At 64.6% G+C, this 21,643-nt stretch overlaps 2 protein-coding genes across 3 annotated transcripts; one reads left to right on the top strand and one right to left on the bottom strand.

Annotated features, from left to right (window-relative positions):
- Nucleotides 1-14: 14 nt before the first annotated feature.
- On the top strand, nucleotides 15-9,683 carry LOC121672957 (protein flightless-1 homolog). The gene is made up of 30 exons (XM_042045909.1): nucleotides 15-140; nucleotides 763-873; nucleotides 1,975-2,046; nucleotides 2,165-2,245; nucleotides 2,561-2,646; nucleotides 2,789-2,950; nucleotides 3,054-3,157; nucleotides 3,257-3,432; nucleotides 3,512-3,669; nucleotides 3,777-3,861; nucleotides 4,149-4,296; nucleotides 4,428-4,561; nucleotides 4,673-4,885; nucleotides 4,966-5,145; nucleotides 5,219-5,301; nucleotides 5,382-5,456; nucleotides 5,674-5,757; nucleotides 5,825-5,996; nucleotides 6,079-6,183; nucleotides 6,389-6,580; nucleotides 6,806-6,994; nucleotides 7,089-7,228; nucleotides 7,343-7,568; nucleotides 7,754-7,908; nucleotides 8,029-8,089; nucleotides 8,173-8,301; nucleotides 8,381-8,487; nucleotides 8,666-8,771; nucleotides 8,854-8,919; nucleotides 9,079-9,683. Exons 1-30 carry the CDS (start codon nucleotides 78-80, stop codon nucleotides 9,211-9,213), a joined length of 3,798 nt encoding a protein of 1,265 aa, XP_041901843.1. The 5' UTR covers nucleotides 15-77; the 3' UTR covers nucleotides 9,214-9,683.
- Nucleotides 9,684-9,850: 167 nt separating this feature from the next.
- Nucleotides 9,851-19,254, bottom strand: LOC121672958 (lethal(2) giant larvae protein homolog 1-like). 2 transcript variants are annotated; one of them, XM_042045911.1, is made up of 22 exons: nucleotides 18,970-19,254; nucleotides 16,800-16,881; nucleotides 16,606-16,721; nucleotides 16,045-16,203; nucleotides 15,803-15,965; nucleotides 15,580-15,715; nucleotides 15,440-15,494; nucleotides 15,203-15,360; nucleotides 14,903-15,120; nucleotides 14,733-14,800; nucleotides 14,286-14,439; nucleotides 13,784-13,888; nucleotides 13,305-13,597; nucleotides 13,079-13,232; nucleotides 12,848-13,001; nucleotides 12,468-12,751; nucleotides 11,980-12,244; nucleotides 11,770-11,884; nucleotides 11,572-11,666; nucleotides 11,340-11,463; nucleotides 11,188-11,267; nucleotides 9,851-10,993 (listed from the first exon to the last, which is right to left on the bottom strand). In XM_042045911.1, the coding sequence occupies exons 1-21, from the start codon at nucleotides 19,137-19,139 to the stop codon at nucleotides 11,189-11,191; spliced, it is 3,147 nt and encodes a 1,048-aa protein (XP_041901845.1). In that variant the 5' UTR covers nucleotides 19,140-19,254; the 3' UTR covers nucleotides 9,851-10,993; nucleotide 11,188. The 2 variants fall into 2 exon arrangements, with proteins under 2 accessions (XP_041901845.1, XP_041901844.1); XM_042045910.1 differs by having other exon boundaries at nucleotides 16,591-16,721.
- Nucleotides 19,255-21,643: the final 2,389 nt, after the last annotated feature.

The raw sequence follows: 21,643 nt of genomic DNA on the forward strand, positions 1-21,643 counted from the left end.
CCCCGTGTGCGTCACGGCCGGGGGGGCGGGGCCTGGCGGGGCGCGGTGCCGCCGCAGGGTCCCCCCGCCCTTCCGCCATGGCGGCCACCGGCGTCCTGCCCTTCGTCCGCGGCGTCGATCTCAGCGGCAACGACTTCAAGGTGCGGGGGAGCGGGAGCGGGGGACAGCCCGGCCCCCAGGGCCGCAGCGGGCCCGGGCCCCGCGGGGTTGTCAGGCCTGGCTCGGCCCCCGGGGCGGGGGAATCCCGGCCCCGGCCCCGCCCGGGGTGGGTGACCTGGGGCAGCCCCGGTCCCGACCCCGTGGGCACTGCGGGGCCGGGCGATCCGTGACCCCCACCAAGCCGCTATGGCTGGGCAACCCGGCCCCCAGCCCACGGGGTCCCAGAGGGACAGGTGATCCCCGAGCCTCCAGCTCCCACTCCCATAGGACTGGGCGATCCCAGCTCCCAGTCCCGTAGGACTGGGTCTCCATGGCCCCCAGCTCCTAATCCCCTAGGAATGATCGATCCCCGCCCCCCAGCTCCCAGTTCCTTAGGACTGGGTGATCTCAGCCCCCTAGTTCCCAATCTTATGGGACTGGTTGATCCCAATCCCCACAGCTCCCAGTCCTATAGGACTGGGTCATCATGACCCCACAGTTCCCAGTCCCATGGGACTGCTCGATCCCAAACCTCCCATGACCACAGAGCATCAGTCAGCCTGAAGTCCCCAGATCCTCATCCCATGGGACAGGTGGTTTCCTCACCCTTCTCCTCCTCTCCAGGGCGGATACTTCCCGGAGCATGTGAAGGCGATGACGAGCCTGCGCTGGCTGAAGCTGAACCGCACGGGGCTGTGCTACCTGCCCGAGGAGCTTGCTGCCCTCCAGAAGCTGGTGAGCCCCATGTTTTGGGATGCAATGGGGCTCCCCTGTCCCACTGGGGCTGTGAGATCTGACGGGAGCCTGTTCCCTGCCAGCCTCGTGGCTCAGTGGCGGATGCTCTGGTGTCTAATAATAGCACTGAGCTACAATGTGTGGTTGAAATCAGATGCAGGAGCTGTCGGGAATGGGGTTGAGATGGACTTGCACTTGGTTTCACCTTTTTTTTTCTAGAAAACCAGATTAAAAACCACTCTTAGATCCTCTGCCCTGTAACAGGAGGGAAGGGTGATGCTTAAAATGGAGAGGATCAAGGTTTTTGGGGCTTTTTTCCCTTCTCCTTTGCTAAAGTATATAAAGAGCAGGAGCTGGCAGCTGCCTGGCTTTGCTTTTGGGCAGCTCAACCAGGCCCTTGGTGGAGTTGTGGCTCAGCTTGGCTTTGGTGGTGTCCACAGCATGTCAAGGACCTCATCCTGTCAGTGTCAGACAAAGTCACTGCTTTAAATGCTGCTAGAAGTCCCTGTCCCTGTGCCAGGTGCAGGGAATCGCTCTGTGCTACTCAGAGCCACGCTCCCGCCAGCCCTGCTAGGTTCTTGGGAGCCACAGCAAGACTCAAATCCTCACATCACACCCACAGCCTGCCAATTCCTTGTTTTCCTGAGTAGGCAACAGCCGTGGCTGGTGATGCTCAGAGGAAAACATTCCCCCGGGGAAATTCCTCCTACCCCAGCAGTGTCCATGTCTGCCCATTTCCGGATCACCCAGTGAGAGGCGTTCTCGAGAACTGGGATCTGTTTGCACAGGGACTATGTGGGACTGCCACAGGCCAGCTTGGTGGCATCCCAGAGCACCCCAAACCCTACAGCAGGGCTGAGGTGTCCAGCCAGGGCTAGCCCAGGAAATGAGGGATGTGGAGGCAGCACAGGCACACTGGGCCAACCAACCAGTTTGAGCCTGGGAGTGTCCCAGCAGCCCTGGGTGTGACAGGGCTTCACAGGTCCCCAGCTCTCCTGGGATGGAGGAGCCTCCACATCAATGTGGGGGCCCAACCATTGCCCTGCACAGTCCCAGCTCTTCTCTCTGCTCACTGAGGGCTTGTCTGTGTTTTCCGTGCAGGAGCACCTCTCCGTGAGTCACAACAGCCTCACCACGCTCCACGGAGAGCTCTCCGGCCTGCCCTGCCTCCGGGTGAGTGTCCCCCTCGTGCCTCAGGGGTCCCCAGGCACCTCTGGATTCTGAGGGCACACAAGGATCATACCTGGGGGCTCAGCAGGCAGCTGCATTCCTGCCTCTCTCGCCTTTCCAGGCAATCGTGGCTCGTGCAAACAGCCTGAAGAACTCGGGAGTCCCTGATGACATCTTCCAGCTGGATGACCTCTCAGTGCTGGTGAGTGCAGAGTCTCCTCAGCTGATGCAGGAGCCAGCTCAGACTCCTGGATCCCATTCCTGCACCTTGGTGGCTCCTTGTGCTCCTTGGGAACACCAGTCCCAAGCCCATGCCTGAGCTGCAGGGAAGGTGGCTGTTGGCAGGATGACCCTCTGGCAGTGCCTCCTTTAAAGGCTGATGCCATGGCTGTGTTCCCTGTGTGCTGGTCCAGCTCCTGCTGTGCCCCTGGAGACAGCCCTCAGTCCTCAGGTTTGGGTGGTAGTGGCTGGGCCTGGGGCAGAGGGTGACAGCTGCTTTGTGCTCCCATTTTCCCAGGACCTGAGCTACAACCAGCTCACAGAGTGTCCCCGGGAGCTGGAGAATGCCAAGAACATGCTGGTCCTCAACCTTGGCCACAACAGGTGGGTCCAGACCAGGGTGACCATCTCCCCCTCCTGGCCATGGCCACCTCTGTTGCTGGGTCCTGCTGTCTGCCCCTCCTCAAGGGAGACCTGGGGCTGGTGCAGGTCCCAGGCAGCCCATAATTTCCCCATATCCCTGCAGCATCGACACCATCCCCAACCAGCTCTTCATCAACCTGACGGACTTGCTCTACCTGGACCTGAGTGACAACAAGCTGGAGAGTCTCCCCCCACAGATGAGGCGCCTGGTCCACCTGCAGACCCTCATCCTCAACAACAACCCCCTCCTGCACGCACAGCTCCGGTACAGCCCCGCTTCCCAGGCTGGATCCCAGTCAGGCAGGGCTGGGGCGGTGCCTGCTCCATCCTGACGCTCTCTCTGCCCTCTGGCTCTCCGTGGTCCGCAGGCAGCTGCCGGCGATGACGGCCTTGCAGACCCTCCACCTGCGGAACACCCAGCGCACACAGAGCAACCTCCCCACCAGCCTCGAGGGCCTGGTGAACCTGGCAGGTAGGACTGGGGCATCCAGCCCCACAGAACCCTCCAGGGGCTCCCCCAGCCCTGGTGTGGGTCTGGCTGGTGGGGTCACCCCCTTGTCTCTTCCCCCAGACGTGGACCTCTCCTGCAACGACCTCAGCCGTGTCCCCGAGTGTCTTTACACCCTGGGCAGCCTGCGGCGCCTCAACCTCAGCAGCAACCAGATCACAGAGCTGTCCCTCTGCATTGACCAGTGGACCCAGCTGGAGACCCTCAACCTGTCCCGCAACCAGCTCACCTCCTTACCTGTATGTCCCTGCCCCTACATGGCCTCCCTGCTTGTGTTTCCATGGTTTTCCCTCACCCCACCATCTCCCCCTTCCCCAGTCGGCCATCTGTAAGCTGACCAAGCTGAAGAAGATGTACCTAAACTCCAACAAGCTGGACTTTGACGGGATCCCCTCAGGCATCGGCAAGCTCACCAACCTTGAGGAGTTCATGGCGGCCAACAACAACCTGGAGCTCATCCCCGAGAGTTTGTGCAGGTAAGGAACACACAACCGGATCCGCTCTGTCCCCAGGAGGGAACACACAGGTTGTGTGGTCACAGGTCACCCTGGGCTGGCCTGTCACCAGCATCACTGTCCCACAGGTGCTCCAAGCTGAGGAAGTTGGTGCTGAACAAGAACCGCCTGGTGACGCTGCCAGAAGCCATCCACTTCCTGACGGATGTGGAGGTGAGCACCCAGCACCTCTCTGCCTTGGTGCTTGTCCTTCACAGCCCCAGCACCTCCCTGGGATCCCAGGGCTGTAGGATGGGGTGGATGAGGTGAGGGCAGGGGAGCTCAGGGACCATACCTGCAGTCTGGCACATGGTTCAGCCCAGGCAGACCGTGGATTTGGGGTTCCCTCCACATCCATCTCACTGAAGCTTGGAGTGCTCCAGAGATCTCCATCCCATGCCACATCCTCGATGTCCCTGTGAGCGGGTGCTTCACTGAGGTCTCTGCGCCCTCCTTGGCAGGTCCTGGACGTGCGTGAGAACCCCAACCTGGTGATGCCCCCGAAGCCAGCGGATCGGTCCTCGGAGTGGTACAACATCGACTTCTCCCTGCAGAACCAGCTCCGCCTGGCCGGAGCCTCCCCCGCCACCGTCGCAGCCGCTGCTGCAGGTATGTGCGTAGGGATGGGGGGCACAGCCCCTGCCTTGGCACAGCCCTGGAGAGGCTGGGAAATGAGCAGTCCTCCTTAGAGTGCCCCACAAGTGTCGTGGCTGCCTCTCACCCTGTCCCCATGTGCCCAGGGAGCAGCACCAAGGACCCGCTGGCCCGCAAGATGCGGCTCCGGCGGCGCAAGGACTCTGCCCAGGATGACCAGGCCAAGCAGGTGCTGAAGGGGATGTCGGATGTGGCCCAGGAGAAGAATAAGAAGATAGAGGTAGGGTCTGGGGTGGGAGAGGGGCCCTGAGGGCGTCGCAGTGTCCGTGGCCTACCCTGGGTGCCAGCAGGGTTCTGGTTGTCCCTCACTTGACCTGTGCCCGTCCCCCAGGAGAGTGGGGAGGCGAAGGCGCCAGACCTGAAGACACGACGCTGGGACCAGGGCCTGGAGAAGCCACAGCTGGACTACTCAGAGTTCTTCAGCGAGGATGTGGGGCAGCTGCCTGGCCTCTGTGTCTGGCAGATCGAGAACTTCGTGCCCACACTGGTGGACGAGACTTTCCACGGGAAGTTCTACGAGGCCGACTGCTACATTGTGCTCAAGGTACTCGGGGAGGACCAAGGGTCCCCCACATCCCCTGCCCAGAGCTGCAGCCATCCCATCTCACACCCTGTCCTTCCCAGACCTTCCTGGATGAGAACGGTTCCCTCAACTGGGAGATCTACTACTGGATTGGGCAGGAGGCCACGCTGGACAAGAAAGCCTGTTCTGCCATCCACGCCGTCAACCTCCGCAACTACCTGGGGGCCGAGTGCCGCAGCATCCGGGAGGAGATGGGGGATGAAAGTGAAGAGTTCCTCCAGGTGAGGCCAACCCCCAGCTCCCCTGTAGCCCCCAGCCCCTCCTGTCCCACCATCAACCCCTTCCCGCCCCCAGGTCTTCGACAATGATATCTCCTACATCGAGGGTGGCACGGCCAGTGGTTTCTTCACTGTCGAGGACACGCAGTATGTCACCAGGTACAGCTGGGGACAGGGCCTGGGGGGGATGTATGGGGCAGGCAGTGCCCCATGTCCCACCGTGGCTGTCCCTTCCCCAGGCTGTACCGTGTCTATGGGAAGAAGAACATCAAGCTGGAGCCGGTGGCACTGAAAGGGACATCCCTGGACCCCCGGTGAGTGGCCAGGGGATACAGAGTCCCTGCAGAAGGTTCAGCAGGGTCCACCTGAGATAATATAGCTGCAGTTCTGTGGTGCAAATGGGCTATTCCTGCACCTTCTTACAAGGATTTGGGTTCAAACCCCCATTGGTGCCCTGCAGGGACCTCCAGGATGGGGAGAATGCTCGGCACACCGCGCTCTCTCCTGACTCCTCTCACCTCTCTCCACCAGGTTTGTTTTCCTCCTGGACCATGGCCTCGACCTCCTGGTGTGGCGTGGGAGCCAGGCCACACTGAGCAGCACCACCAAGGCCAGGTAGGGCTGGTGGGGGTGCTGGGGTGTGGGGAGCCCACACCTGCCATCTCACCTGCTCCCACTGCAGGCTCTTTGCTGAGAAGATCAACAAGAATGAGCGGAAGGGCAAGGCCGAGATTACGCTGCTCACCCAGGGCCAGGAGACCCCCGAATTCTGGGAGGTGCTGGGGGGGCAGCCCGAGGAGATCCGACCCTGTGTCCCCGATGACTTCCAGCCCCACAAGCCCAAGCTGTACAAGGTGGGGAGCTGCATCCACAGGGCCACCAGCACTGCTGGGGTCCTGCGGCCCCCAATAACATCTGTCCCCATCCCCTCTGCAGGTCGGCCTTGGTCTGGGCTACCTGGAGCTGCCCCAGATCAACTACAAGCTCTCTGTGGAGCACAAGAAGAGGCTGAAGGCTGATCTGATGCCAGAGATGCGCCTGGTAGGATGGGGCGGGGAGGTTCTCCCAGTCTGACCAGTGAGACTGGTTTCGTGTCCCTTCTGCCTCCAGCTGTGCCCTGGGAGAGGGAGGTTCGGCCAGCAGCGCCCAGCTGGGGGATGCTCTGCTCTGTCGGGAGCAGGCAGGGTGTTTTCCAGCTGGGAATGCCTGCAAGTGCCTGACCCCCTCTTCCCTGTGGTGCCCTCAGCTGCAGAGCCTGCTGGACACCAAGAGCGTGTACATCCTGGACTGCTGGTCCGACGTCTTCATCTGGATCGGGAGGAAGTCATCGCGGCTGGTGCGGGCGGCGGCGCTGAAGCTGAGCCAGGAGCTGTGCACAATGCTGCACCGGCCCAAGCACGCCATGGTGACCAGGAACCTGGAGGGCACCGAGTGCCAGGTAGGGCACGGACCCCTCGGATGGCTGCTGGGTTCCCGAGAGGGGGCTGTGACCCAGGGTGTGTTACCTGCTCCCCAATTTACACCTCGAACACCTGGAGGTGTTCAAGGAGTGACTGGACGTGGCACTCGGTGCTCTGGTCTGGTTGGCAAGGTGGGGATCGGTCACAGGTTGGACTCGATGATCTTGGAGGTCTTTTCCAGCCTTAATGATTCTGTAATGTAGGTATTCAAGTCCAAGTTCAAGAACTGGGACGATGTCCTGCGCGTGGATTACACCCGGAACGCTGAGACAGTGCTGCAGGACGGCGGCCTGGCCGGCAAGGTCCGCAAGGACGCCGAGAAGAAGGACCAGATGAAGGCCGACCTCACGGCACTCTTCCTGCCCCGCCAGCCCCCCATGCCCCTCAGCGAGGTAGGGCTGGGGACCCCCATGAATCCCCCATGGCATGGGGCTGGGTCCTGATGATGGAAGGGCTGGGGGGCTGACAGAGCACATGGGGCCACAGGCGGAGCAGCTGATGGAGGAGTGGAACGAGGACCTGGATGGCATGGAGGGCTTCGTGCTGGAGGGCAAGAAATTCACCCGCCTGCCTGAGGAGGAGTTTGGCCACTTCCACACCCACGACTGCTACGTCTTCCTGTGCAGGTGACACCCGGCTCGTCCCCTCTCAGGGGCTGGTGGACCATTTTGTCCCCAACCTCCCTGCCCAGTCCTCCCGACTGTCCCATGCCTCACAGCACTCCCTATTCCTGCCCTCAGGTACTGGGTGCCAGTGGAGTATGAGGAAGATGAGGAGAAAAAGAAGAAGGGTGAAGGCAAAGGGGAGGAGGAGGGTGAGGAAGAAGAGGAGGAGAAGCAGCCTGAGGAAGACTCCCAGTGCATCGTCTACTTCTGGCAGGGCCGGGAGGCCTCCAACATGGGCTGGCTCACCTTCACCTTCAGCCTCCAGAAGAAGTTTGAGAGTCACTTCCGTGGCAAACTGGAGGTGACAGAGTTTGGGGGTGACACAGGGGTGCCCCAGCTTTGCCTCTCTTCTTCCCCATCCCTTCTCTGCCCCTCAGGCTGAGGCAGGGGACAGCAGCAGAGATGGGGGCTGGCAGGGGGTGCAGCTGGACTTGGGGCTGTGTTTGGGAGGTCCCCATTGCCCTGCTGACACCCACCCGTGCCCAGGTGGTGCGCATGACCCAGCAGCAGGAGAACCCCAAGTTCCTCTCGCACTTCAAGAGGAGGTTTGTGATCCACCGGGGCAAGCGGAAGGACCGGGTCAGCGCTCCCCAGCCCAGCCTGTACCACATCCGCACCAACGGCGGGGCTCTGTGCACCAGGTCAGTGCCCCAGGGCTGCTCCAGGCCAGCCAGCACCCACAGGTGCCAGATCCAGGTGGGATACCTGCTGGTGGGCACAGCTGCCGGGTCTCCCACTGATTTGTGCCTCCGGGTCTCCAGGTGCATCCAGATCAACACGGACGCTGCTCTGCTCAACTCTGAGTTCTGCTTCATCCTCAAGGTACTGCTCGTGGCTGAGCATCCTCAGGGCTGCCTGGGTGCCTGCCTGCCCCCCTGGGCAGCCCTGACTCTGCACTCCCCCAGGTGCCCTTTGAGAGCACAGACAACCAGGGCATCGTCTACACCTGGGTGGGCAGGGCGGCCGACCCTGACGAGGCCAAGCTGGCTGAGGACATCATGAACCACATGTTTGATGACTCCTACAGCAAACAGGTGAGTGGGCCTCAGTGCCACCTCACCTGGGTGACAGTGACCACCCAGGCCACGCTCAGCCCTGTTCCTGCCCTTGCAGGTCATCAACGAGGGAGAAGAGCCTGAAAACTTCTTCTGGGTGGGCATTGGGGGCCAGAAGCCCTACGATGAAGATGCAGACTATATGAAGCACTCACGGCTCTTCAGGTGGGCACTGGCCTGGAGAGGGAGGCTCCAGTCTGTGCTGGTTCCCTTTCTCCTACAGAGCCCATCCCCCTTGGGAATCCACCAGCCAAAACAGCTGCACCATCACATCCCTTCCCTCTGCACGAGCAGAGTCCTAACAAACTCATGCCTGATGCTGTCCCTGTCCATCTCCCCACAGATGCTCCAATGAGAAAGGTTATTTCTCCGTGTCAGAAAAGTGCTCAGATTTCTGCCAGGATGACCTGGCTGATGATGACATCATGCTGCTGGACAATGGGCAGGAGGTGAGCTGGGCATGAGGCTGTCCTGGGCCCAGATCTCCCAGTGGCTCTGTGGGCTGAGCCTGGCTCCTGATCCTTTCTGCAGGTCTACATGTGGGTGGGCACCCAGACCAGCCAGGTGGAGATCAAGCTGAGCCTCAAGGCGTGCCAGGTAAGGCTTCCCTCCATCCTGGAACAGCGTGGGGGAGGATTTGGGCACTTCCATGTCCCCTTGGGGCCCTGATCTGGGTGGTGCAGAGCTCTGGGCTGGGGAATACCAGCTCTGGAGGTGGGAAGGGGCCGGGACCCCCACGGCTGTGCTCCGCCCCAGGTCTACATCCAGCACATGCGCTCCAAGGACCCCACGCATCCCCGCAAGCTCCGGCTGGTGCGGAAAGGCAACGAGCCCTGGCCCTTCACGCGCTGCTTCCACGCCTGGAGTGTGTTCCGCAAGCCACCGACCTAAGGGCCGGGGGCACCCGGTGCTCCAGCCACAGCCCCCCCGGCACGGCCGGACCCCAGCACCCCACGCTGCCACCAACGCCTGCACCCAGCCAGGCTCGGCCTGGAGCCGCCTGCCCCCGAGCCGGGGCCAGTGGGGATCACTGGGGCTGCCCCTCTGTCCCCCCTTCTCCCAGCACGGTGCTCAGCTCAGCCCCTTCCCTTCCTGGGGGGCACACGGGGTGATGTCAGCCCCTGCCATGCCCTGCTTGGGGATGCTGCTGCCCTTAACCAGTGCCGAGCTCCCCCTGCCACTGGGGGACAGGAGTGATTTCCAGTTTGGGTGGGAGGATGCTTTGCTAAGGAGAACTGGGGGGAGTGAGGGGCTCTCAGCCCTGGGCCTTACAGCTGGTCCCTGCTGTCCTGGGGGATGGACCCCCAGCAGGGATCAGCCCATCTGGATCATACCAATAAAGGCTGCACTTCTCACCTCGACCCTGTCCCAGGCTCTGACTCACTCCAAAATGGGGTCACCCCCCACACTGATCGTGCCCCTCTGCAGCTCAGGGGAACCCCAGCACTGACCTGGCTCCATGGCTCAGCAAACACCTGCAGCCCGGGCAGTTGATATTAAATGCTTTATTTTCAATATTAAAAACCAGTATTTTTAATAACTAAACAATGCTAAATTCATCTTACCAAAAAAAAAGGATGAGGTGGGGGGGGTTCTACCAGGGACGCTACAGCCCCGGCCTCGGCCGGCAGCGACAGAGCCCGACCCCCCCCAGCCACACACGTACCGCAGGAGAGCCCGGGGGGCCACAGCAGCCCCGGGTCCCCAAAAGGAGAGGGGCAGGGGCCAGCTGAGTCCCGTGGGAACAGCCACCATGGGCCAGGGGACAGAGCCGGCATCACCACAGTCCCCCAGGAGGACAAGGCCAGGCTAGGAGCCCAGGGGGGATTTGGCACAGTGAGACCCCCAGGGTGGGGCAGCCCAGCCTGGGGCAGGAGGGGGCTGGGGCAGCCCCATCTGCCCCCCCGCAGCACCAACACGGACCAGGACCAGGAGCCGGTGTGTAATTCCACAGCGTGATCCCATCCCAAACCCACCCCGTGGCAGGAATTAGTGTCAGAAAGGAGCAGCAGGCACAGAGCCCAACCTGGAGAATAGCCCTTGGAGAAGCCACTAAGAGAAAAAGGCCACCTGTGACCCCCCACCGTGCCCCTCCACGGGCTGCTCGAGGCCTCTGCTGCCCACCTGGGAGCCAGGGGATCCCCGCTGGGTGCCCCTGGGAACAGTCCCTGTGCAGCAGCCAGAGCCTCCTGGCAGGCAGGGAACGGGGCTGTAAACTGCAGGGAGCCGGGCATGTAAACACAGACCAGGGCATGGGGGGGCCGTGCCTGGAGGCTTCTGGCCCCGCACTGCCCCAAGGGACCAAAACCGGGGGACGAGGGGGGTCCACAAGCCCCAGCCCTCCCCGTGGAGCCAGGAAAGCAGCAGCATCCCCCAGGAAGGGGGCTCTGGAGCAGGGGACAGTGACACTCGACCGTGTATAAAAAAGGAACTTATCTTCCCCGGGAAGAGTTTGTGTCCCACGGCCCCGGCTCGGGGGTCGGGGGCTCCGGGGCCGGTGGCCGGGCAGGGAGGTGTGTGGGGAGTGCCGGAGCCGGGGCGCAGCAGCGGCCGGCGCGGATGTTAGAGAGGAGGCGAGTCTACGTTACATGGGGAGGGGGCACGGGGGTCCAGTCGAGTCGCGCATCCCGGGAATCCGAGCACTGAGATGGGTCAGGGAGGCTGGCGATGCCTGTGGGTGATGCAGCTCCTCAGAAGGAGACCTGGAGGGGCTCAGGACAGGCATTCCCCCTGCTCCCCCTCCTCTACAAGCCCCGGGGACCACAACTCCATCCTCCCATGATGGATCAGGAAGCCAGGCCATTGCACTGGGGTCCCAGCTCCAAATCCCACTCCCACCCCAGGGACCACCAGCCCCTCACAGACCTCACTTGATGAGGATCCCCGTGGGCCGGGCCTCGTCCTCGCTGGTGTTCCGCAGGTTCCGCTCCGCTTCCTCTGAGGACCTGGGGCAGAGCAGGGTGAGAGGCACTGCCACGGCCCCTCAGCACTGGTTACCCCATTCCCACCCCACTCACGCCAGGAAATCCTTCACTTCCTCCACGGTGATGTCCCCAGTGGTGTCCAGCGGGTTCTCCATGCTGCTGTTAGGGGAGTCGATGGGGCCGGGCGAGAAGGCACCTGGGTGCTCCTCAGGGGACCCTGGGGAGTCACGGGACAGGAGGGATTGGGAGCAGCCAGGACACAGGGCCAGGCCTGGAGCAGGGCTATGGGACACGCTGTGTGTGCAGGGACAGGGTGGTCACTCACGGTCACTGTCCGAGGGGGAGTGCTGGCCCTCGGAGCTGCGTGGGACGTGGGTGCCATTCGCCTGCGGCAGCTTCGGCGTCACCGTTGAGCTGTTGCTGGAAGGAAACAGGGAGAAGTTATGGCCAGAACCGGTGTCATGGGGTGGGTGTGCAGGGGCTCTACCAGAGCACAGCCCCCCATGCCCCCAAGACAGCCCACCTGAGGCAGGAGGTGTCCTGGAGCCGGGCAACCTCCAGCCGGCACAGTGGCTCTGTCACATTCCTGGCACTCAGCGAGAAGCGTTCAAACTCGGATGGTGAAATTAGGTAGAAACCTACGGGGGGACAACAACGAGCCTCAAGGATCCCCCACAGGGCTGCAGGTGGGGTCAACATCCCAGCGACACAGGATGTCACCTGGTGCCCTCACCTTGGCCATGCTTGGTGAAGACACAGGAGGCAATGCCACTGATGTCCTCCTTACGGATGCAGCTGTAGTGGACCTGGGGCCGCAGGCTGGGCACGGTGAAGATGTGGATGTCCCCCAGGTTGGTGAGACAGGCCAGGCAGTTTTCCAGGCGCTCCTCGGAGCCAGCGCTGGCCAGGCTCACCAAGGCCACCTTCCGCACCCGGCAGCCCTCGTGTGCTGTCAGCTTGAACTTGGTCTTGGCACTCACTTTGGGCAGCGTGAACACCTGGGGGGGACAAGAGGAGCTGGGGTCAGGGGAGAACAGGAACCTGCTGGGTTTAGGGGGGCACCTTCTCCTTGGATTCACCACCCTAGAACAGGCATAGGAGTGCCCCCCAATGTGACTGGTCACCTCCAGCCCTGTCCCCGCATGATGAGGACATCCAAAGGGGACATGGGATGTTTTGTGTCCCACCTCTTCCACAGTGGACACTCAGCCCTGCACTCACCTTGAACTGTTCCTCAGAGGAGATGAGCATGGAGTGGCTGCCCTGCATGTCAGGGGCCTTGGCGAGGTCCCGGGACACCTCGTAGGGTTCAGGCAGGGGGTTCCCTCGCCCATCCAGCACCGCAATGGCCACCACGGGCGCCCGGTGCATCAGCTGGATCTCCTTCCCCAGCACCGCCTCCACCGCCCGCTCTGAGAACTTCTCCTGCGACGGCACCTCCAGGGCGTAGGCGAACACCGACCCAGAGTTGGTCCCTGCCCACATTGTGGGGCCGTGGTGGGCGGCTGTGGGGGCAGAGCAGTGTCAGAGCCCCCTCCCCAGAGTGTGGCACCAGCCAGACCCAGCTTGGGGGCTTTTCCCAGGGAGGGAGGGGGTCTCACCGTCACGGAGAAAGGTGTCAGCGAAATAGAGGCACCGCACGACCCCCGAAAGCGAATCATCGGCTGAGCGAGGCTCGATCCGCCGCTGCACCGGCGTCATCTCCACCTCGGGGGGGCCCGCCTGCTCTGCCAGCTGCGCATTGGCCTCCTGCACCTGGGGAGGGGACACGGGGTCAGTCCCTGCCAGGTGGGGATGGGGAGCTGCCATGGTGGCCCCCACTCCCTGCCCACCTTGCTGGAAGGGCTGCTGGCGTTGAGCCTCTTCTTGCCCGACACACGGCTCTTGCGGATGCGGCGGAAGGACTGACGCAGGGACTTCTTGAGGGACTTCACGCGGGACAGGGGCCCCTCCATGGCCAGCGAGTCGTTGGGGTGCAGTGTACACCTGCAAGCACCGATGCTGCTCAGCACCCGCCACATCACTCCAGGGGGTCCCCGCACTGAGGTCCCCCCATACCTGGCCAGCACGGGGTTGCGCCGGTAGTAGTCGAAGAGTCCAAAGCCGTGGCTGGTGCCAAAGGCCACGAGGTTCCACTCGGAGTGGAGGGTGACGGCAGTGACGGCGGCGGGGGGCACGCACTGCACCAGCACGCTGGGCTGGAAGCCGGGGGGGAAGTGGAGGGGCCCGTTCCGAGGGGCCAGCCGGTCATGGCCCTTCCAGGTGAAGCCCTCACGGTCCTGCAGCAGATCCACGGTGGCCACACTGACGGCGTGCTCGGACTTCTCATCGCTCAGCTCCATCACCAGCACCTGCAGGGACAAACACAGATGGGGGGACACACTTAACCCCCCCCACACAGCCGGCCTGCTGCACACCAGGGGCTAAACCCACCAGTAGAAGCCCTTCAAGGACAACCACGGGGGTCTGCAGCCCTCTCATGCCATGGGGGTGCCAAGAGGTGCTTAGCAGCCCCTGCTCTGTCCTTGCCACCCTACCTGCCCCGCCGTGCCAGCCACCACCATCTTGGCCGTGTACTTGCAGAGCGCAATCTTCTGCACACCCAGGCGCGGGTCATCGCTGTAGGGATCAAAGCAGCCCACCTGCGGGAGGGGACAGCTGAAGGGACAGCCCGGACCCCTCACACAGCTGTGGGGCAGCCCCTCCTGCACCCCCACATCCCTCCACCAGCTGTGGCACACGAACCACTCTGGGCATCACGCCCAGGAAAAGTCTGTCCCCACACACCCCCTGGCTCTTTCCCCCATGCTGGGGCAGACCCGCGGGACGGGGCCCACGGAACAAGCGTCCCTTGTGTCCCCACAGTGCGTCACACAGCAGCTGTGCCCTGCGCCGGGGGACATGTCCCCGGGGCGCAGCCGGGATGGCTCCGGCAGGTGTGTCCCCCGTGCCCGGCTCTGGGTTTGCCCCCTTGGGTGCTGGCAAAGCCAGGAGGGTGCTGAGGTCCACCCCAGTGTCCCCCTGCCCAGCGGACCTCACCTTGCGGAACGGCGGCCACTCCTCATCACCTGCCTGGTTGAGGCTGTCGTTGTGCTCACAGTCTGTCTGGAAGATGTTGGCGGTGCCCAGCTTGTAGAGGGGCTTCAGGGAGACCCCCGAGGCGTCCCAGAACCGCACCGTGCCGTCCTCATGCCTGAGCGGGTGGGGGGGGGGGGTCCTGTCAGCACAGGGCCCCAGCATCTGCCCGGCTAACAAGAGCTGCCTGTGTGCTGGCAGCCACTGTGCCAGAGGGGGGGACAACGGGGGACAGCGCAGCGGGTGACACACTCATGCCCAGCCAGAACGAGAAGGGGCAGCCCACCCGAAAAGAAGGAGTGGATGCCACCACCACCCCATCCCATTCCCTCATTGCAGGAACAGGTGTGGATGTGTCCCCCCCTGCATTTTGGGTTTCCCAGGCCCCCTCGCTCCTGCCAGCCCACTCACCCAGTGAGGAGAAGCCCCCTCTGTGTGGGCTCCTGGGCCAGGTTCTTTCCCCCATCAATGGGCCAGGCCTGGAAGAAGGGATGGAGAGGGGATGGAGAGAGGGATGGAGCCCACTGGGCTATGCTGGAAGGGTCTCAGCAGGACCCCTCCCCACCATCCCCATCACTGACCGCAGAGGATTGCCGGGGGCTCTGCTGCTCGCCCACACTGACGATCCTCTCCCAGAGCTTGAGAGGCACGTTGGAGACATGGCAGGAGCAGGTGATGGCAGAGGAGTGGAGCGGCGCCAGGTACGGGGCAGGGATGGTGGGCCAGCCCGGTGTCTGGAGGTCAATGGCCACCAGCTCCTCCTCCACCAGCACCACAAGGGCTCGGGGGTTCTCAAAGCCTGGGGAGGGGGAATATGGTTGCTGCACTTGGAGATCCCCACACCACCACCCACTCCCCAGGATGGACCCGGTGGGACGTACCTCCCTCAGGCACCTCTGCGCTCTGCACAGTGAAGAAGTCGATGACGCGGGAGGTGAAGTCAAGCGTGGCCAGGGTCTGGCCCTGCAGCACGCTGACACAGTGCCTGTCACCGTAGCTGGCCCGTGGCATCCCCCCACTGAAGATGATGAAGGGGTTCCTGTGTGGCATGAAGCAGCTTCCATCAGACCCTGGACCCCCAAGTGCCCCCCGTGCCCATGTCCAGCCCACCCACCTACCCTGACTCGCAGGTTCGCCAGAGGATTTTGCTGATGGCTTTGCAAGGGAATGGACCTGAAACGAAGACGCTGCGGTTGTAGCACTGGGATGGGGGAGATCAGCTCCCAACCCCAGAGGCCCCCAGACCCCCGCTCTGTACCGTAGGGGATGGTGGACATGACGGGCTGCTGGGTCCTCTGGCCAGTGCCACTCACTGCCCACACCATGTACCCGCCATCGCTGTGGGAGCTGACGATGCTCTTCCCACTCTGCTCCCAGGCCAGGCTCTCCAGCTGCTGCGGGGGCACACAGGGGGCTCAGCATCCAGACGGGGACACACATGTGGGGCCGTGGCCCCGCCAGCCTCCCGCCAGCCCCGGTACCTGGTTCCCCAGGAAGAGGTGCTGGACAACACGAGTGCTCTGCTCCCAGAGGACCACCAGCCCCCGGCTGTACCCGATGAGGAGCCGGCTGCCGTCGCATGGGTGCTCCTGGATGGATTCCACGGGCCCCAGCGCCTTCCCGCAGCGGTAGTCATCGGGGGCACTGCAGGGGGACACGCACAGGGGGTCAGAGCAGGGCTGGGGGTGGTGGGCATGGGGCATGGGGTCTGCAGGGCTCTCACCTCTGCAGGATCTCATCTGGGAAGAGGGTTTTGTCCTCCAGCAGCGTCAGGGTGGGCAGGGTGACAAAGTACACGGCACCGCCCTCAGTGCCCAGGCAGACCATGGCACCAGCAGCCATCGGCAGGACCACTGTCACCCGTGTGATGCCAGGGGAGCAGCTGTGGGGGAAGCAGGGGCTGCGTCAGCACTGTGTTGGGTCTGAGGGAGTGTCAAAGAGATCCCAGACCTCCTCTGCTCCATCCCTACATCCCCATGCCCCCGAGCCCATGAGGACACAGACAGCCTCAGTGCTGACAGCAATTAGAGCCAGTAATCACCCTGGGCCCTGCCCGCACCATAAAAAGTCCAGAGCTGTTCCTTGCACCCAGCATCCAAGTTGGGATTAGGGGAGCATCCCAGTGGGGAAAACACCACCACAGAGAGGACCTTGGCCACCATCCCACCCAAGCAGGCCGGCTGCTCCCACGCGCCGTTCCCAGCTGGCAGCGGCATTGCTCTGGCCGCAGCCCCGCGGGGGAGCGGCTCGGATCCCCTCAGGCAAGTACTTAGCACTGCCGGACCCTGGGCGTCCCGGGAGGCCGAAGCTGCGGGTCTCTTCCAGGTGGGAGCAGCCCTCCTTCTGGCACACCTCCCACAGGTGCAGCGTGTTGTCATCCAGCAGTGAAAGGAGCCAGCCCTGGGGGCAGTGGGATGACAGCGGGGTGTGTGAGGTGCTGGGGGGCTGCTGCTGGGCCACCCCAGGACACCCACGTACCTGGCCGGGAAGGAAGTGCAGCTGGGTGACAGTGGCCGTCTCCTTGTGCAGGCCCGTCAGCTCCACGCCTGGCGCGCCATATCTGAGGGGGGCCGTCAAAGAAACAACGAGGGTAGAGCACCCCGCCCTTCCCCAGCAAGTCTCAGGAATCTCAGGACCCCCCAAATTCCCCCAGGTCACAGTTCTGCCTGTAAACACCAGTTTAGCCCCCTGTCCCCAGGAGAGCCAGGGTAGAGCATCCCTGGCTGCAGCCCATGCCAGAGCTGGCCTTGGCACCACCATCCCCAGCTGGGATCCACCAACTCCAACCAGGACACCCTGAGTCAGCCGGGGATCTACCAAGCACCTCCAGCTGGGACACTGCAGGTCAGGCTGGAATCCACCAGTCACCTCCTACCGGGATGTCCCAGGTCAGGCTGCGGTGAGCACACACAGCTGGGGTGGGTGTGCAAAAGGTGCCGGGAGCCCCGGCATGCACCGGCAGCGGGGTGGGGTTCGGCATGCGCCGGCACAGCCTCACTCACCCGACTGGTCCTGGCTCCTTCGGCGACGCAGCTCAGCAGGAACTGCGGCAGGACCCGCGCAGCAGCTCCAGCACCGCATGGAGCCCCCTGGCCTGGCATCCCCGGCACCCCCAGAGCCGGCCAGCTGCTCCCCCCAGCCCGGTGTCACCAGAGCACTGTGCAGCCACATCTGGGCATGCTGTGTGCTGGGGGTCCTTGCCCCTGGCCACCTTCCGGCGCCCTCGGCACAGGGAACCAGCTGGGTGGCTCTGCTGGCCGGACTGGCAGGAGCTGTCTGGCACAGCCGAGCCAGCAGAGCCAGGCATGAGCCATGGAGTTTTGGGGAGAGCAGACAACAGGGCATGGGAATGAAGCAGGGAGCACACAGAGGGCTCTCAGCTCTCGGTGGACAGGGGATGCCACCCATCCTTGCTCATTCTGGGGTCTTTCCCCACCCAAAATAGTGCCACGAGCTGAGAGCCCTCAGGGTAAGTGGCTTGAGCACACCAGTGTCATCAGCATGTGCGATGGGGGTCCAAGCCCAGAGACCCGCAGCTGCCCCAGGAGATACCCCCAGGCACTGGCAGCCCCTCGATGCCGGGCTGTCTGCAACCGGATCCGCCCAGCCTGGCCGGGGAGCACCCAGGGGTGCCCCCACTAACCAGTAACGCCAGTCAGGCCAGCTCCGGCTGCTGCCTCGCCCGGCCCCGGCTTCCACGGCACCGCCAACCTCCAGAAGCATCTTTGTGGCGGCAGCCGGAGCGGGGCCGTGCAGGAAAGGGGTACCACGCTGGGTACCACCCCAAAAACCATCCCCGGCAGAGGATGCTCAGGGCACCGCGGCCCCCCGCAACGGCATCCCCGCGGTGCCGGGGGGGGGCTCAGCTGGGACCAGCACCGCGGGCCAGGCGGGCGAGTGGGGCGGGCGAGTGGGGCGGCCGGCGACGTCGCGGCCGGGCTGGCACCCAGGCGGCCCCGGCAGAACAAAACACGCCATCTTTGTGCTCGGGAGGCAGCGAGCCGCCGGCCTGGGGGAGGGGGAGCGCGGCGGCCCCCACACCCCGACCCCGCTTGCGGGCGCAGCCGCCCCCGCGCCCCCACCCCGCATTCCTGCGGCGCGGGGCCCCCCCGAGCATGGGCCGCATCCAGCCCTGGCCGCCCGCCAGCAGCCCTCTGAAGTCTCCCTGCACGCTGCCGGCAACAAAGCCCGGCCGGCCCCGCGCCGGCGTCCCCCGCTTCGGCCCCCCACCCGGGACCGGGCTCCGCGCCCACCGCAGCCCCGCACCCCGGCGCTGGGCCGGCCAGAGCCCCCGCTGCCCCCCCGAGGGCTGCGGGGACGAGGCCAGGATGGACAGGAGCACCCCCGGGATAAGCGGGGTAACACCAGGAAGGACCCCCGCTTGGGATGCCCCCCAGGACAGCCGAACCCCTTTGTCCCCCCGGCGTTTTGGGCGAGGTGGGGGTTTTCTCCAGCTGCCCCCTCGCCGGCCGGCCCAGCTGCAGCACAGCTGGACGGAGGGATGGACGTCAGCCGAGTGGGGGCTGCCGGATGGGCCAGAAGCAGCACAGCCACGTCTCCAAGCATTCTCCGGGATGGGGACAGCCAGAGGAGTGCAGGAGGGTCCGGGAGGTCCTTACCTCCTGCTCATGTGGGAGGAAAAGGATACAGCTTGACGGCTCCCGCCTTGGTGCCAATGGCCATCACGCGCAGGACGGGGTCGTAGGCCAGGGCGCTGGGCTGGCTGGGGAAGCCGTGCTCCACCGTCTGCCATGGGGACAGGCAGGTCAGAGCCGGACCCCCCACCTCTGACCCTCCCAAACCTTCCACAGCCCCCATCAGCCCCACAGCTCCGATCCCGTACCAGCCCGAGCATCACCCCTGCCATGCGGGGATGACAAAGATGCTGCCCTGTCCCCCACTGCCACCAAGGGGAGCCTTGGGGAGGGGGGACATCACTCCTCACCCAGTTGCCATCCAGCACCCCAAAACCCAACCCAACAGCCACACCACGGGCCGGGGTAGGTCTGACCTTGAACAAGCTGCCCCACCACCCGCCAGCACTTTGGGGATGGGACCCCCCCTGCTCTAAACCCTCGAGGTGAGGACACCCCAGGAGAGGTGAGCGGGACCCCCACTGCGACATCACCGGGCGTCCCCGATGCCGGGCGGCAGAACCAGGCGAGCGGGACCCGCCAGCGCCAGGGACGTCCCCGCCGGAGCCGCGTGTCGCCCGCGGGCACCTTCCCAAGGAAGTCCCGGCCGTCCAGCGTGCCTGGGCTCGCCGGCTGGGGAGGGGCTGCCCTGGCAGCGGGGGGACGCGGGGGGCACCCACCGCCCCGGCCCGCGGCGAGGGGACCGCAGGGTTCCCGAGGGCAGCTCGGCTGAGCAGCGACGGCGCGATCAGACGATACGGAGGCCGCCGGAGCCAGACTGGCCGGATCCTGACCTGTTCCCTTTGTCTGGGGCATCCGAGAGGCGCAGCGGGGCGGCTTTCCGCACCCGCCGGCGGCAGCCACTGTCACCCCAGCTCCTGCTCCCCTCCCAAGGGACACCTTCAGGAGCGTTGGAAACATCCCCAACACATCCAAGGCGTCCCGGCCCATCCGAGTGGGTCCCAACACGTCCAAGTGACGAGGAAGTGGATGCTCATGGGTGGATGCCGATTCCTGTGGCAGCCCCCACGCAGGGTCATGCCGAATCCCCCTGGGATGCACGCTGCGCTGGAGGAAGGAGCTGGGACAGCAGCAGCACAGGGACACCACAGTGATGCTTCAGGCCAGGGACCAACACGATGACCCCGGCAAAGATTGCCCAGAAAAAGCTATCCCAGCTCCCCAGCACCCCCAGTCCCAAAGGGGGGCCCGGCTCAGCCCCCCACCCGCAGCCCCGGCTCCCGCCCGCAGCGGGGCCGCATCCGGCAGGCTGTGCCGGCCGGCCAAGGCGCGCTCCCGGCCAAATTACAGCAAAGCCCAGGCAGATCCGGAGCTCGGGAGGAAAAACAACCGTTAATGGGAGGCAGGTGGGCAGCCAGCGGCCCCAGAGCTGGGACGGCCGGAGCAGGGCTCTCTTCAGTCTCTCCCCAGGACGTCCCACGGGCACAGACCCACCCTGGGCACCCATTCGGGCAGGATCCGGCTGTGGGACTGTGCTCCCCAAAAACAGGGGGCTCTGGCTGGGCTAAGCCTCGCACCCCGGCCAGACCCTCACCCACGGCGGCAAGCTGGAGGGCCAGGGCTGTGCTGAGCAGTGGGAGCTGGCTCTGACCCCTCACCACTGCACATTCTGACACCTCCCAGCCCGGTCCTGCTGTGGGACAGCCCGGGGGTCCCTCCGGTGCACGGCATTGTCCCCACCATGAGTTGGGCAAGTATCCCACAGCAGTGCCAGGATGCTGCCGAAGGATGAACTGATGGACACGGTTTGGGCTCATGCAGGGGCCACTGCCGGTGGTCTCCTGCCCCCGCGGCCAGGGCAGGAGGGTGGTCCCAATGCCACGGGGCTCCCGGGACAAGGTGCACCGAGCCCCAGGTGGGCACCCGCTGGCACAGCCCGATGTCCCGAGGGAAGGGTCTGGCACCCCAAGGCTTGCAGGGTCCCTCCAGTTGTTTGATGAGCTTGGGGGGCTCTTCCACCCCGAATGCGGGGGGCAAATGGGAAAAATCGGGAGGGAGGAGGGAGCCTCTGATATCCCCCGAGGTCCCCCAGAAACACAACTTTGAGGTGCAGGGGAACCCCAAGCCCAAGGGGTCATCGCCACAGCCCTTCCTGCTGACACAGGGGGTCCAGCCCCCCAGTGTCCCACCCCGGAGGAGACAGGGGTGAGGGGCTGAGACCCACATGGGGGATGCAGCCAGGGGTGCTCCAAGGCCAGACGGGGTGCGGGACCACGGGTCACCCCAAAACGCCCGTGAGAGAGGCCTGGGGGAATCCACGGGACAGGGGGAGTCTGGAAACGGGGCGCTCCAGGGAACCCCTCCCAAGAGGGGCTGGGGACAGGGATGTCGCGCTGGTAAGGGGGTCGCATCCCCTCCCGGGGTGCCCCCCTGCACCGCACGGGGAAGAGCGCAGCCCCCCGGTCCGCACCCCGGGGCGCATCCCGCACCCGGGGCTCCCGGTAGCCACCCCCGGGTTGTATCCTCCCGGGACGGCCCAGCAGCCTGTCCCGAGCTCCGCCGGCCAGGCAGCCCTGCCCTTTCTGCGTGTCCCTTTCTCCCGGGAGCGGGGAGGTCCCGGTGCGCGGCTCCCCCGGGGGTTCAGCCGGTTCCAGGGGGCGGTGCCCCGCACGCTGCTCGCTTCCCCGCGGGCAGCATCCCGCCGGGGTACCAGAGCCCCGCGCCACC

Source organism: Corvus kubaryi, unplaced genomic scaffold (genome assembly GCF_017639235.1).
Source record: "Corvus kubaryi isolate FWS band 111438036 unplaced genomic scaffold, C.kubaryi_AGA036_p1.0 65059, whole genome shotgun sequence".
NCBI classification, from domain to species: domain Eukaryota; kingdom Metazoa; phylum Chordata; class Aves; order Passeriformes; family Corvidae; genus Corvus; species Corvus kubaryi.

Excerpts from the sequence above, each read along its gene's own strand:
- LOC121672957 (XM_042045909.1), top strand. The coding sequence starts at position 78 with ATGGCGGCCACCGGCGTCCTGCCCTTCGTCCGCGGCGTCGATCTCAGC. Across the intron at positions 6,995-7,088 it reads CCCCCATGCCCCTCAGCGAG|GCGGAGCAGCTGATGGAGGA; the intron begins GTAGGGCTGGGG and ends ATGGGGCCACAG. Across the intron at positions 8,090-8,172 it reads AGTTCTGCTTCATCCTCAAG|GTGCCCTTTGAGAGCACAGA; the intron begins GTACTGCTCGTG and ends GCACTCCCCCAG.
- LOC121672958 (XM_042045910.1), bottom strand. The coding sequence starts at position 19,139 with ATGGGGGCTGTGGAAGGTTTGGGAGGGTCAGAGGTGGGGGGTCCGGCT. Across the intron at positions 15,495-15,579 it reads CATGTCCACCATCCCCTACG|GTCCATTCCCTTGCAAAGCC; the intron begins GTACAGAGCGGG and ends TCTTCGTTTCAG. Across the intron at positions 15,121-15,202 it reads CGCAGAGGTGCCTGAGGGAG|GCTTTGAGAACCCCCGAGCC; the intron begins GTACGTCCCACC and ends CCCCCTCCCCAG.